This window comes from Canis lupus, chromosome 13, assembly GCF_048164855.1.
Source record: "Canis lupus baileyi chromosome 13, mCanLup2.hap1, whole genome shotgun sequence".
In the NCBI taxonomy this organism is placed as follows: domain Eukaryota; kingdom Metazoa; phylum Chordata; class Mammalia; order Carnivora; family Canidae; genus Canis; species Canis lupus.
Window position 1 is genome coordinate 12,153,584 of NC_132850.1, and position 16,403 is coordinate 12,169,986.

Genomic DNA, 16,403 nt, shown 5'->3' on the forward strand with positions numbered 1-16,403 from the left:
TTAGGCCATGCTATTCTGTATGCTGTTCCCCACTCATAATGTTTACGTTCATTTCCACAGCTTCCCATGTGTGGTTTCCCCTGTCTAGAACAGCTTCCCTGCCCCAGCTTCTTCCCATGGCTCAGTTCTGGCCATCTTTGCAGACTTGGGCTCACAGGTCTTCTTCGTGGACCCTGACACCCCATCTGCCCTCTGGTCCCTTCCCTCTACTCAGCCTGCATTTCATTCCTTGTAATGATCTGTGTCCCCCACTTAGTGCAGGGGATGATAAATGTCCTTTGCATAAATCAAGGACACCACTTCCAGCTCCCTCATAGTCTGGATTTATTAGAGCAAAGGGATGAAATGTAACCAGTGCTTCCCAATCAGGAACCAGCATATCTCTTCTTACCTTTATGGTTTTGGTCTGGAGTCTGAGTCCATTTAAAGTGTTGATGGCTTTCTCTGCATCCTTTGGATCAATATAGTTAACGAATCCATACCCTAAACTCTGTCCTGTGGAAACATTTTTAAAAAAAAGAGAGAGAAAGAGAGAGAGAGAAAAAGAGAGAGAGAGAGCTCAGTATCTTTATAGCAGTAACACTTCCCATTGCAATGAGTCAAAACCCTCCTCTAATACATGGTTCCTTTTACATCAGGGTTTACCCCAGGTGGAAAAGTTTCCAGTTTTTCCATCTCTCACTTTGGTCAGTCTGTGAACTCACAGGAGCTGCCCAAGTTGGGAATGTGTAAGTGCCCCTGCACATCGACATATATACACAAGGGTCCACTTAATTGAAAAAAGTGAGAAGGTAGTGGAAAGAGAGCAGGTGTGGGTTGTTAGATTTGAACTGGAGTCATGGGGCTTTTCCTGTTAGCTGTGTGGCGATGGAGAGAAGTCATTCAAGGTCCCGTTTTTTCCCCCACACGTCTTCTTTGGAGATAACAGCACTTGGCACCGACAGGTTTGAAAGTGTTAATGAGACACTGTGCATAAAATGCCTACCAAGTACATTGCCTAGGATATAGTAGCTGCTCAACGAAAGACCGCTGTGCTATGCCCAGTCCTGTGAAAGTGGGGCGAGCGCCTGAATGCAGTAGCTGCGCCTGCTGCCTCGGTCACATGCCAGCCACACCCACACTCCGAGGAATGTAGCAGGATCTGAGCAGCAAAGACTGAGACATTTATAGTGAAGGCATGACCAGAATTTAAAGCAGTTGCTACAAATCACTGGTTGCCCTTATCATCCCCCCCAGCCCAAGAACAATTAAAAAAGGGGGGGGGAGGGTTCTACTGGAAAGAACCGGGGAGCTCCTAACACAAAGGGGAGAGTGCAAACGCATTCTGCAAAGAGGGCTTAGCTCCTTTAGGTGGAGATGGCATCGACTTGTCTGCAAAGAGAGGTAGCAAGTGACAGGGCTCCCCCCTAAGTGAAATAAAAATAATGTGCTTGCGATCGTGCCACTGATTATAAATAGTCCATCAGCTCTGCCATGTGTCATCAGCCAGAAATATCATTAGGGAACTTTACATTTTCTGACATAGCCTTTAAGAAACACAGAGCTTAGGGTGGCTGCAAAACCAGCTTGAACTTCCCCGGCAATGTTATTGATTTGTGGGCGGCAGCAGAGCCCAAGGGGAGGGAAATGACAGGACGTCACATGTCAGGGAAGACTGATTACATAAAGCTCTTTCTGGAGTACCCGGGCCAGGGCTGGGAGACAATACAGCAAAAAGCCTGCCATGTCCTGGTGACAGGAGCCCATTTCGGCAGCCAAAAAAATCTTTCCAACAGCTTCTGTTTTGCTGGTAAATGTCTGTGTTTGTGTTGGTTGTAGGAGGGAACCTGGGAAAACAAGTTGGGTTCTGGATCAGAAAATGGGTGACTTTGTTATCCTTCATAGGACGCAAGCAAAGAGAATCACGAGGAATGGCTAAGTGCCCATTTTTGTCCCCAAAATGGAAAACCCGAAATGACAATACTTTCCATTAGAATATTCCTTTGTGTTTGGGAATTACAGGGTTAGAACAGGAAAGACAGAAGCAAACTTTGCCAGATATACCCTTTATAGGCAGAATTAGTAACTGAAGCAGGAGGGGAGAATGTTGAACATACTCCAGCTGCAGGGCCCCTTCTGCGTGTGTGTGTGCACGTGCGTGCGTGCAGGAGAGTAAATGTGTGTGTGTGAGAGAGGTGTGTGTGAATTACATGACCCTTCTACACGTTCTGAGGAACTTTTGCAAATCCAAAAATATAAGACATTAGTTTAAAAATATCATTTATCCTAAATTTGGCTCCACCTCATCAAGCCTCACTAAATTCACCTAATTAAATCCATTTTCATCATTCAAATTTATCAGTTCCATTTTCCTTGTAAATAAGAGAAGGCTTAAAAATCGCAGTACCAAAATATTCTTACAATTATTCATTTTAAACAGTCATGCACCAAGTTGAGATGCTTAAAGGGCATTTTTAAAAGCAATAATCTCAATGATAAACCTTAGTTATGAGTTCTAGGAAACAAGTCAGACAATCTATCCAGCTAAATTGAATTTGTATAAAATTAAAATTGAAATATGAAAAAATATAGACAAAACACTCACCACTTAACTGCAAACATTGAACCTAAACCCAAATAGTTCATGATTCATCCTACTGATGGAATGTATATGGAAGAATTTATCATGCCTACCTGGGGTGCACGTTCCCTGGTATTTCTTTCTAATTATTCATCTATTTATGGAAATGTGCAACAAATATAGTGGCTATGATTTCTACAGTCTATATTTTATCTTTGTTTTAGACCCTTGCTTCAGATCCTAGGAAGGTTCTGAAGGTCAAGTCAAAGAAAGGACTCCTTTTTTTTCTTTAAGATTTATTTATTTATTTGAGAGAGAGAGAGAGAGAGCAGGGGGAGGGGCAGAGGGACAGAATCTTCAAGAAGCCTCCCTGCTGAGTATGGAACCTGATGCAGGGCCTCGAACCCAGGACCGGTGAGATCATGGCCTGAGCTGAAATCAAGAGCCGGACGCTCGACCAACTGAGCCACCCAGGTGCCCAGAAAGAAAGGACTCCAGCCCAGCAAGCTGTGTCAGATCCACTCACCTGCCTGTATGAGTCCCACACCCACCATCACCTCAGGTTGGCAGCAATTAGCACAACTGTGCCATCATCATCTGCTCAAGGTTTAGAGACAGATTGCACTTAACATCAGGAATGAGGGTGCTTTTGAGAAAAACTAAAAACCAGATGAACATTGTTTCAGAAAGGAAGGTGGGGTGGAAAGACTGGAGGTCCTCCTTGATGTGAAATAACGAGGTGCAAACTCCAAAACAGAGCACCTCATTGAACAAGAGGGGGACAGAGGTGGAAAGCGCTGCCTGTGAACTGAAAGACAGGAGATAAACTGCTGCCCGAGGAAATGGCCGGTGGTTAGCCTAGTTCAAGAACAGCTTCTGCACGTGCTTCTTGCCAACACAGGAGTCCAGCTAAGTCAAATAAAAAATACTCAATGGAGCTAAGCAATCTCTTTTAAAACACTCTAGAGAGGATTAAATCCCGAGGTAGAAAATATAAAAACCTAAGCCTCATTTCTTTCAAAAAGTATTAGTAGCCAGGGAGAGTAAAATGAGGAAGAGTTTTATGTTTTAACTTGTATGTACGGTGGGCATACATTGGTGATGAGTTTTGGGTTTGCAGTTCTATATTTAAACGCACATAGAAAAATACAGATGAAACACATTCACAAAAAATACCAACACTAGATCCATGGGGACCAACAGAGCCACCATGCTGGGAAGACCCCAGGGGACCCAGTCTGGAGCCTAGAGCGAAGTGTGTGTGTATCCGCATCCCAGAAATAGATAAGGTCCTCTTATTATTCCTTTTCCCCCAAATAACAATAGCTTCTTCCATCAGTGGAAGCAAGATTTGACCATAGAGGTATAGCGACAGTATTTTCAGAACAGAACATTTTTTTAAACTTTATTTTTCTTCTCAATGTATGCGTTTGATAGCAAGTTGATTAAAAAAAACCACTGAGGTTATGTTTATTGATCATCAATAAAAAATAAAATCAATAAAGAAAAGAGGATATTATGAAATGAAGAGTGTCTCCCAAATTCATAAACTATTGTGAGTACCTGGCTCCTTGAAGCTCAGGTGATCCACATCACTTACATGCGACCACCCCTCATGGTCCTGTCCAGAAGGCATGGATGACAGATCTCTGGTAGCCAGGCAGGGGCAGGAAATGCATTCTTGGCAGTTTGGGGTGGAAACTTAAAATTAGAACGGAGTTCTCAAGGGGGAAACGTTATCTGTAGTGGCGACATTGCAAGGCATTTCAGGGTAGTTTGGAAAAAGAGGTTCATGTTTTTAACCAGCTTTTCTAAACTCTGAACCTGAATATTTCTGTTTTTATAAATTGCACAAATGCGCGCGCACACACACACACACACACACACACACACACGATGTGTCCTCCTCTGACATGGCAACCTCTCCGTTCTGCTAGGATGATTTGTATACAAACTTCCCCCCGGAAACCAAACACCTCTTCTCGCAAGGACTGGCTTATACAGCGTGCTTCCTCCAACGCAGGTGCTCAACAGGTAGATGAACGAGCGGATATGCACGTCCGCACCAATCCTCCTTTTCTGGAAGAACACTTTGTTTGGGTGGAAGGAGGGGGACCTGGGGAATTCTTTTTGCTTTTGTGAGAAAGGGAGAGCATGACAAGCTGGCACCAAGGACTGGAAAAGAAAACACCAAGAATGTCTGGGTGGGCTCTCCTCCAGCACAGATCAGGTGCTGCCCACCCTCGGAGTTTCCAAAGTGCCTGGCCGCCCATTCTGTTGCATCTGGCTCTCACACCAACCCTGTGGGAGACATAATCATCATTTTATAGATGTGGAACTTGAAGATCAGAGGAAATAGTGATTTGCCCTACATTATAGAGCTGGATCTTAGTCTAGATCGGGGGTTGGCAAACTTATTTCTTTTTTTAAAGATTATTTATTTGACAGGCTGGGGGCGGGGGGCGGAGAGAGAGACAACACCAGAGAGCACAAGCAGGGTAAATGGCAGAGGAAGAAGGGAAACAGACTCCCCACTGAGCTGGGAACCTGATGTGGGGCTTGATCCCAGGACCCTGGAATCATGACCTGAGCCGAAAGCAGACACTCAACCGACTGAGCCACCCAGGCCCCCTAGCAAACTTTTTTACATACAGGGTGAGATAGTGAGTAGTTTAGGATTGGTGGGTCCTCTGGTCTCTGCCATGACAACTTTGACATTACAGCTTGAAAGCAGCCATATATAGGCTATATGTATTCCAACAAAACACATTTAGAAAAACAGGCAGTAGGCTCAACCTGGCCTTTGGGCCATAGTTTGCTGACCCTTGGTTTAGATCTTTTGACTCCAAATCCAGTATCCTTTGCCATACTCACAGTTACTCCATTTGAACTAAAATGTCACTGACAACTATTCCAAAGCCCTGAAATACCTCTGCTACTTTTTTGAATCATCTAAGAAAAACGAAATTACCTTTAGTAGTTTGTGCTAAGCGTTTTTATTGTATCCAAACTCTAGGAATCACCATCATAGCTGATTATAACCCCTCGTTTTCCCAGTCATTCCGGATAGAAGTTGTTTTCCCTTGTCTTTGGGGCTTTGGGGGTTATGACAGCAGGACCCCAAATGTGACATCCTCATGGTTGATGGCAGCAAGAGAGGCCACCCCTTTGCAGGGCTGGCTGGAAGGGACCTCAGCATTTCTGCACTCCAACCTGCACACTTGGCTCTTTCTTTCTTCAAAAATCATCATTCTCCAGAAACCTAACAGCTACTCCCCTCAACTATAAAGCCCCCAAGGGGGCAGCCAGATGGGTAGCTGCTGTTGATAAAAACTTCTGAGTTGAGTAAGGAATTTTTTTAATGTTAGAACCCCTAGCTCAGGCTGAAATTCTGTTCTCAAAGCACATGATAAAATCCCCAGTCACTTTAAGATCACCTGCATAGCGGTAATCCACATGCTGGGTTAACTGCAGCCAACTCTAACTCCCAGGACTCCCTCCCTGCCAGTCCTGAAATACCTTTCCTTGTTGTCAGATGCCTCAAAATTGACCTGAACACACCCTAAACAGGGTCAGAGAGACTTGCAGCTGCTACTACTACTACTACTACACACACACACACACACACACTCTACATACCTCTGTATGTGTATGTATGTGTGTGTGTAAACTATACTTACTTGTGTAACTTTGGTTTAGTCACTTAAGGTTTATTAGCCTGTTCCTTTACCTGGAAAAACAGGGATGATCCCTTATCTTCACAAAGAATCACTGTGAGGATTAACTATGTTAACATGTAGACTAACAGGGTCTATCTTGTGTCAAGCACAGTGCTAAGCTCCCTACTAATGTTTCCTAGCTTAATCCTGTGCAAAGTGGGTATCACTGGGCCCATCCTGCAGATAAGGAAAATGGGCTAAGACATGTTAAGTATCCTGCCCAAAGACAACCAGCAAGTAGGGTCCATGGCTAGGATTTGAATAAGCCCAGGTCTGTATGACTTCTCAGCCCATGTTTTTCTCCCCACAGGGTCTGGCCTCTGTGAAAAGGCACAGCAGTGTTCAGCATCAAGAAAGCACTCGGGGATGCACACACTCTGCACTGGGGAGTGCTTTGAGATGCTGGAGCACCCATGGTTCTGCACCCATGGCTCTGTTCCCACCCAGCCCACCTCTGTGGACTTTACACAATGTTAGGCAGTCTGAGTCTTGGCTTTTCTCCTGCAAGCTCAGGGTCAGTAGAAACAACTAGTCAGATAATTTATTTTCTTTTAGTAGTTCATACAATCGCCTCAAACTAAGTATGGCTTAAAGTCTTGGGAGGATGGCCCCTGTACCAGCATCGTTGGCATCATCTGGGGATTTGATACAGAAATGTAACGATATAAGAAATGCAGCTGCCGCTTATTGCTGTGTGGCCTTAGCGAACTAAGTTAAGTTAACCTCCCTACACCTTGGTTTCTGAAAAAGCTACACATCCTAATCCATAGTAACAAGGAAGGGAAGCTCCAATACGAAAGTTCTCAGAATTTCTTTGTATATATTATTTCTTTTCTTCCCCCAATTCTGCATTCCTACTTTGTCCCTTTCTGCTACTGTAATCTCATCTGTAAAATGAACCTAATGTTACTTTTTAGGAAGATTAAAAGTGATAATGTATGCAAAGTGCCTGACATATAATAGATGCTCAATAGATGGTGGATCCTTGCCTTTTTTCTCCCACATCACATTAAATACTGCCTTCTACAATCGTCTATGAGAATGCTATCTCCTCAGTAAGGCCCCCAACCTTCTTAAAGGTAGAGAATGTTTTTGATGCTTTACTCTTATATTGGAGCACACGATATGCAACAGGCACAAATTCCATACATAATAGGCACCTACAATGAGCTACATACTTGAGTGGGCCCCAAAATAACCAAGAAGTTGTTCCTAACTTCAGGGGACTTAATATGCAGAAGGGAAAGATGGATATAAGAATTACTTTTAGGGCAGCCCTGGTGGCTCAGCGGTTTAGTGCCGCCTTCGGCCCAGGGCCTGATCCTGGAGACCCGGGATCGAGTCCCAGGATCGAGACCCAGGATCGAGTCCCACGTCGGGCTCCCTGCATGGAGCCTGCTTCTCCCTCAGCCTATGTCTTTGTCTCTCTCTCTCTTTCTCTGTGTCTCTCATGAATAAATAAAATCTTTAAAAAAAAGAATTACTTTTAGTTCAGCAAAAATAATAAGTATATCAGAGATATTTCTTTTAAAACTATACACAGGAACAACAACAAAAAACTATATACAGGAACAGAGAGGAGATGGAGACTGATTCTGACTTAGCACAGTGCAGAAGGCTTCCTGGAGGTGGGAGAATTTGGGTTCAGAGATGAAGAAACAGTAGAATTTTGGTATGGCTTTCCCATAAAGGGATGATCAGCTTCCAACCTAAGGGCTAAATCCAAGCACGGCATACATTTACCCCTCAAGTATTTATTGAGCACCTATTATGTGCCAGACATAGTTCCATTTGCTGAGATTATAGCAGAGAACAAAAATACTTGGTTTCTGCCATCACTGAATCTATATTCTGATTGGGGGTGACAGAGCAAGATGAGAAAGGTAAATAAAATATAAAGTTTGTCAGATGATGGTGAGTTCTTGGGAGGAAATATAGCACAGAAGGGGGAAGACAGTGTAGGGGATGAGGCTACAACTTTTTAACAGAGTGGTTAAGTAAGACTAAGGTGACATGACAGCAAAGACCTGAGGGAAAAGAGGCAGCCGGTCTGAGGGAAAGTCATCCCAGGCAGAGGAAATCTTATGTGCAAAGGCCCTGGGGCAGAACCATGAGTGGCATGTTGGAGCAATGACACAAGTGAACGTGAGGGCAGCACACCACTGCCCTTGATAAATGCATGAAAAGAAGAAAGGAGCAGCCCTGTTTTCTTTAAAATACTTCTACGGTGCTCTTGAATAAGACATGTAGGAAAACCACTCAGCCCCCTCTCCTCCATCTTGCAGATAAAGATGGTTCTGAAACCATCTCTTGATGTGACTCTGTTCCTCATTAGACAGGGGGCAACCTGAGGCCAAGATGGTATTTTATTCATCTCCGTACCCCAGCACCTACCAAAGGCTCCAGGACATTTTTGGATAAATGTCTGTTGGGTGAATGGATAAATATCTCTTCACATACATAGTTACATCCTCTTGACCACATTCAATCTCTTATACACTGAACAGAAAGAAACCAGAAAGAGCAGCAAACTCTTTTCCCAGGGCCTTACCATGTTCAGAGGAACCAAACTCATGAGATACACCTGACAGACCTGCAGTCTCTAGTCTGAAGGAGACTTTATTGCTGCTCAGAGCCAATCCTAATATTGGAAAGGCTGTCATGGGAAAGCAGGGAGGGGTAGGCCTGCCGTGTGGTGCTCAAGGGAGAGAACAAAGACCAGGGAGAAGAAAGTTGTAGAGTAGACTTCTGCCTTGATAAAAGGAAGAACTTTCTAGTAGGGATTTATAAGGGTGTGGCTGCCTCGTGAGGTGGTAAGGGCTCCATGACTGGAAGTATGCAAACAGGCCAGATCAATGTCTTACCAGGGGATGTGGAGCAGTCAGCAAGATTTACTGATGCCTTCTAATGCTACGGTTCAAAGATTCTAAATTATATTTTATTTATTTATTTGAGGAACAAAAACCAGGTTTTTTATTTGTTCATTTCTTGCATAGGAAGTATTCCTTGGTGACATCCTTGGCTTGAGATCCTTTACCACAGTCCTCGACTACCACACAACTGCAACCAACCACTTTACGGGGTTTTCCCTGTCTGTCAGTTTTGCAGAGGCCTACCCATCCCCCTACTTTCTTGCTGCCATCAACCTTAATTTATTTGATTTGGTGCTCAGCACAAAGGGCTTCCACCAAATTGACATACATAAGCTCAACACAGTTGGATGCAAGCACACAGAGATGGGCTCAGTGCTTGTCTAAGGCTGTGGCAGCTTTGGGAATTCCTTACACCAGGCCATCATGGATGAGGGCAGTCTTCAACACCTCTTGTAAAGCAGTATTAACATCCATTACACCTCCATCAGCAACGCCTTTCTTGGCCATGGCAGTGGGCGACTGGGGGGCGGGGCAGGGAGGGCAAATCTTGAGTGCACCTGAGCCTCTGCCTCTGTGCTGCCTGGTGTCAGCAGGGAAAGAGCTAAATTATATTTATTTTAGACCCTATGCTCCCAACTTCTTTCAGTTTATCCTGAGTTCTAACTGAGGGAACAAAAAGAATAGAGAATAATTACTAAGCACCTCTTACAAGCTAAACACTTTACATATACCATTATTTAAATCTTCACAACCTCTGACGCATGCATTTCTATCCCTGTTTTATAGAAGGGGAAACTGAGACCCAGAAAGTAGAAATCACACACCCAAGGTTATTTGGCCACGGAGTAGCAGCCAGACCTGTCCGATTCCAGAGCCTGTGCACTTTTTTGCTGTGTCCTGGTTTCTTGAATATGTGCTCATTTGTATGCTAAACACACCTGCTGGACATGCATAGCACAGTGTGCCTGAGACTTTGAGAGAGCCTGGTTTTCTAGTACTATCTCCAAGTCCTCATTCTCTCCATTTAATTCCAATGTATACCCTCAAAGTATCCCAGTCCCACCTTTTAACTTGGTTGTGCCTGCCAAGCTGGATCTGGTACATCATAGAATGACAGTCTTGGAAAGGACTTTGGTATCAGTCATCTTCAAGTCTGTTCTATAAACTCTAAAACTGAGGACCAAGGAAGAAGCAAGGGGTTCATGGTCTAGTAGGACAGTCAGACCTATGAATCAATGATAGTAGAGTATGGTTCAGTGTTACGACAGTTAGAAGGAGAGAAAGCTTTCTGAGACGAATCCAAAAAGATTGATAGGAGATAGCCAGGCAATAGATGAGAAGGGCATTCCAGCAGGAGGGGACAGCATGAGCATCCATTCCTCGAGGGGACAGATCTGCCACTCAGTTTACAGCCATTACTTCCAGGAGGCCGCTGATGGTTGATATCAACCTGAACTGTCAATACCACTTCCAAGTTGAATCTGCTCAGATGTATATATGACATCTTCCTAGACCTCTGGAGCATATTCAGGAATCATTTAGGCATCTGAAATTTTGAGTGTATCTGCTTTCTGTCAACAACAAACACTATTGAAAGAGATAGACCCAGCCTCCCTTATTTTGAATTCCCAAAGTATTTAAAATTACACTGAACCAGTACTAGGTTATTTCCAGAGGTTACATTCTGGCTTCCTAAGTAGATGTAATTTCCCCAGAAGCTGAGAACTCATCATGTGGCATCAAGATGGCAATGAGCAAAAAGCACTTGTCCCACAGGAGGCATTCAATAGAAGCTTGCTGAACGAAATGCAGTTCTTAGTGAACCCTAAAGCCCTTCTGGGCAGGGACATGGATATTATTAATCTTGGTATGACCAATGTCTGGCACATAGTAGGCTTTCAATAAATCTATGTTGAACAGATGAATAAGTTAACAAATTCAACAAGTGAATAAATAGGAATAAAAATAGTTATTTGGGGGGCACCTTGAGTGGCTCAGTCAGTTAAGCATCCGACTCTTGATTTTGGCTCAGGTCACGATCTCAGGGTCATGAGATGGAGTCCTGTGTCAGCTCCCTGCTGAATGTGAAGCCTGCTTGAGATTCTCTCTCTCCTTCTCCCTTTGCCCTACCCTCCCCCCACCCACTGGCTCTCATGCTCTCTCTCTCTAAAAAAAGAAAAATAGTTATTTTTTTGAGTGCTTACCATGTGCCAATCACTGTACTGAGTTCTTTGGGGTTTTTTCAGCTTTATTGAGGTACAATTGACAAATAAGATTATAAGATATTAAAAGTATACATTACGATGATTTGATATATGCATACATTTATTTATTTACTTATATTTTTGATGAGAACATTTTTCTAGCTGACTCCTTTATGTCTTTTATCTCATCTACTCCCTAAAACAATTCTACAAAGTAGGCATTATCACTACCATTTATAATCCAGAAGACTAATGTCCAGAGGCCTCAGATCCCAGGACACAACTCCATCTGGCTCCTAAGTCCATACAGGCTTTTGATAGAGTTTCCCGATTTCAGAGATCGTATCAACCAAATTGTTCAAGTAAATGTGAAACAAAGCTTCTGTTATTGGGGAGAGGCACATGGAAACGCACAGACTATACACAACAATTTCCAGCAGTCCCCAAAGCAGGAAGGACCAGTTACAAAACTACATTATTCCAAAAAGAAAGCCAACCAACAAATTCTCAAAGGAGTTTTTTTTAAGCCTCTTTTGGTTTCTCCTATAAAATAAGTTGCTCCAAATGAGAGATCTTCAAATATATATTTCAATAATAAACCTCAATAACTGACAAAATGAAACTAATCTGAACCCTATTTTTCTTCTGTCTGTTCAGGGAAGAAAGGCGATTCATAAGATAAAAAGCTAGTATCAAGTACTTAGTTTTAAAAAAAAGCTGAAAGGGAAAAAGAGAATGTGCCAGGGATAATAGAAACCTCAGTGACAACCACCTCACCCTCAGCATCTATCACACAAAGAGAAGTGTTCAGACTGATGACCCTGGGGCAATGAAAGGTTCTTAATCGAAGCAACATTCAATTAAATTATGCACAGAATATTCTTACAGACAGGAAAAAATAGTCAAACATTTAAACATATTTTTAACAAGGGTTGAAAGAAAAAAAGGAGGATTTTGGCAAACTCCCAGCTACCCACAGAAATGAACCAGAATTCTTAATTCTTGGTTGGCTTGTTCTCACATAAAACAAAAGGTCTGGATGTCAGACAGACAAGGCTTGCTACCCAGAATGGATGCACACCAACAGGTGATTCCAGAAATGCAGCCGATGTTAGACAACGGTCTAGCAACAAAGGAAAAAGAGGTAGAAAAAGTTATCAGGTTAGTACTAATTACATACACTGTAATTAGCCTTCGGGCAAAATGAGGCTGCCTGTGGGTGAAATGTCTGTGGGTGAAAGGAAGTGCTGTGTTTAACACTAAAGACAAGGCTTCCAAAACTCCCATCACACGCTATTTGTATAAAGCCTGTGTGGAGGCTCCTGATACCATGTCGGGATTTAGATTAAGTGAGATAAGTTATGGGAGAGGGCCCAGCACACAGTAGATGCTTCATAAATATTAACTGAATATAAATCTATTAAAACTGCCTCTATCCAAAGTAAAAGAAAATTCATGGCTCTCGATGAAGGAGGTGAGATAAATAACTTGTCTGTGCAGAGAGAAGTCAGGATGTCAAATATGAGCTGGAGAAGGACTTTCTCTGAGAATCTTTATCAGTGTGTCATTTCTGAAATAAGGGCTTGCGGATCTCTGGCCTTGGACTTACCGCTAAGAGCTGTGTGAAATGCGGCGATGAGTACCCCGTCCCTATCATCAAGGAGTTCACTGATAGTAAAGTACCAGACAGGAAGCTCACAACCATGTTCGGTTCCAACAAATGTTAAAAGAGAAATTCCCCAGATCCATGAAAAAGAAAAGAAACAAGAAAGAATAGCACATTTCCCCTTTTTATCACCATTCAGCTTGCAGGTAAGAAATAAGACAAAATCAAGAAATAAAAACCCAAGAACAAAGGACTCACACAGAAATGGGTCTGCAGAGTAGGAATCAGGGAGGGAAGCGATCTTCTTTAATTTTCTTTCTTTCTTTCTTTCTTTCTTTCTTTCTTTCTTTCTTTCTTTCTTTCTTTCTTTTTTTTTACAGCTAAGGGCTTCTCAGGGAATGGCTATACCGTGCAAGTGTGACCAGCCTCATTACACTGAGTCAAGTAAGTACCTGGGAGAGGTGAAAATGAAGGAATGCCCGGAAATGTGTGTGAGAATCACAAAATGTAAACACCTTCTATGGCTCAGCTCTTTTGGGCAATGGAAAATGAAATGTCACCCTGACAGAGAACCAAATGAACCCATGATTTAAATAGTGCCCAGGACTTGCTCAGTACTCGGTGACTTTCAACAAAAATGCCTAATATGTGATGGGGCTGTGTTGGTGCTGAAGAGATGGACCCATCTGGCACCATATTCAGTTTCTCTCGGGGAGCTAGCAAGACTTTTCTAGGACACCAAGGCCTCCACTTGCCCACCCATATGCAAAAGAGGACCTCACCTCTTTCTTAACAAAAGAAATGAGGTCATCAGGTAGGAACTGCCCCAAACTGCCTCGTTCCCTTCTACTTGCAAATTTATCCCTAATGGAGCTCCATCCCTCTCTCTTAGCTTAGAACCATAGTTCATAAAATGCTGGAGGAAAAAAGGTTCTGAGGCGATGGTTACATATTATACCTTCCTTTTAAGATTTATAATGCACATTAGCACGGACTCAAAGAAGTAGTGATAAAAAAGAAACCTCTTTTTAACTTGGTTCACTTCCGTTTCCCAAACTCATTTGGTCACAAAACCTCTTTTAAAAAAACATATTACCTATTAAACTTCTTTTGGAAAGACTTTTAGATGAGATTCCCAAATGAACATTCCTATTTGAAACAGGACCGAATACTGCCTCAGGATATAATTACCCTGAACTGGGGGGTCTGGGCCTGTGCTCTGAGCTAGAGTTCCTGAGATACCAGAGGGGCCCACAGAAAAAAGGAAACCAAACCAGAGAACTTCTAAGGTCTCTTTTCACTGTAACAACCTATGATTCTGTTCCTCAGAAGACATCACAGAGACTTGCTTCTGGGATAATCTACACAGGACGGAGATGCATGATGGGGAGGGGGTCAGACGTTTTGAAGACATATTTTCATGTTGGTACAAGTCGTAACAGGTCTGATTTCTAGCTTACTATGTGTCAGTGGTCAGCATGCAATCACTCAAGGAGTTTCACTCAGAGAACCAAAGACGCAAAGGAAAAACAAAATACAATTGTGTGTGGGACTCCCAAGCAGGAGCACACATGTATACGTGCACACACAAACATCTGCACATTATCTATGCTTAACTGACTAGGCGCATGACCCTGGGAGCCAATATAGTATTGCAGATGAAAATAGAGCCAAACAAACCTGGGTTCAATTTTGCTCTGACATTTAGAATTTGTATGACCTTGGACAAGTTATGTAACTTTTCTGAGCTTGTTTCCTCACCTGAAAATAGGGCTAATAATACCTACACCTCACAAAACTGCTGTAAGAATTATGTTACTGTACACCAGGTGCTGTTTTTGAGTATTTTATATGTACTGATGCTCGCAATAATCCTATCAATATCCCTATTTTACAAATGAGAAAACTGAGGCACAGAGAGGGTAAGAATTTTCCTGTCAAACAGCTAGTGACTAGTAAGGTGGGGATACTAAGGCAAGCAGTCAAGCTCTCCATTACCAGGCTACGCTGCCCAGCACAGTTCCAGATTATAGTAGGTCCATGATATCCCCTGGGAAGACACACACACACACACACACACACACACACACACAAATACACAAAAACCCTACACCTCTTCCTCTCTGGGATTTAAAATGTGCTGTTTTTGTCATTAGTTTATTACCCAGGCAGTTCAAGTGGGCAGCATGCAGACACCAGCTTCCCAAACACGAGGATCCTATGTGGCTGCTCAGGGAACAGAAGAACAAATTCAGCACTGAGAAATGTTAGTTCATTCTGAATGATGACTCACAACCACTATTTTCACAAACAGCCTGCTAATTAAACTTTCTTATGAACCCTGCTAACCAATTTTTCCAATGCATGGAGGAAAAATCATTCATTATAGACCGGAATCCAAAATCTAATATTAACAGCACAAGTAGGATCTGTGGCATTGTAATTTGATCAGCTTGAGCATTAATAACAGTTAGACACTGATGTCTGAGAGAGTTAATCAGCTTTTGTTGAGATGTACGTAGATAACTGAACAAAACATCTGGAAGGCAGACTAGAAAGCAAAACTAGCTTATCGCAAGGGGTTTATATTTGCTTTACCCTCATAAATACCCTGCTTACAATGTCCTATCTTCTAGGTGAACACAGTAATATCCTGAATTGGTATAACACTTTAAAGACTTACCAACATATTAGCAGCTCATCTTACGTCGAGACACAGTAAGGTGGAAAGAGCCAATGTTATTATCCCCGTTTTATGCACAATAATCTGAGGCACAGAATGGTTTGATCCACTGAAAGTCCCATAAGTAGAGTGAGAATTTGGTGGGTCCTTCCATTTTATCATGTTGCCACTCATAAAGGTGGCTTGATTTTAAAAACAATCTCAGAAATCATCCTGGCATTTCTGAATATTGAACTAAAGGCTTTCATTTACAATCTTCCAGAACCACTAAAACGGCTGTTCATTGTTACTGTAGCTATTTCTGAGGTTTACTGGAATACATCCTACACAGCCACATGCAAGATTCAGGATGAAACAGCAAGAATGCGAGGAGCCCTCTCTGTGAAGGGCCCTTGTTCCAACTGGCAGCAGCATGTGGTCAGACAGACATGGGTACACAGTTTGGTCAGTCGCTTCAAACAACGTGAGCTTTGGTTTCCTCATCTAAAGAATGGGGCTGCTATTACCTCTTGGGGTTGTGGTCAGGATTAAATGAGATAACAACCACAGAGCAACTGGCATCCAGCGGCACCTAATAAATGTAAGGTGCCATTCCACTCTCCGGCCTTCTCCTCTGGCATCTCTTACTTCCAACTCGGAGTTACGTAACTGAGGACTAAACCAGGGACATACAGATACCAGCTTGTCCTTTCCTCTCTCTTTATCCATCTGTTGGCCCAGGGGTAGGACACTTGGTGAGAAAGAAGAGGGAAGCATTT

General features: G+C 42.8%; 1 protein-coding gene and 1 pseudogene across 6 annotated transcripts in view; both read right to left on the minus strand.

Annotated features, from left to right (window-relative positions):
* ELAVL4 (ELAV like RNA binding protein 4) overlaps positions 1 to 16,403 on the minus strand; it is an 89,535-nt gene that overhangs the window by 24,431 nt on the left and 48,701 nt on the right. For all 6 annotated transcript variants that reach the window (XM_072772183.1, XM_072772186.1, XM_072772185.1 and 3 more), the window contains one exon: positions 392 to 495. In XM_072772183.1, the coding sequence (XP_072628284.1) occupies positions 392 to 495 (104 nt within the window). The remainder of the gene's footprint in view (positions 1 to 391; positions 496 to 16,403) is intronic.
* Positions 9,261 to 9,659, minus strand: LOC140602548 (small ribosomal subunit protein eS12-like; annotated as a pseudogene).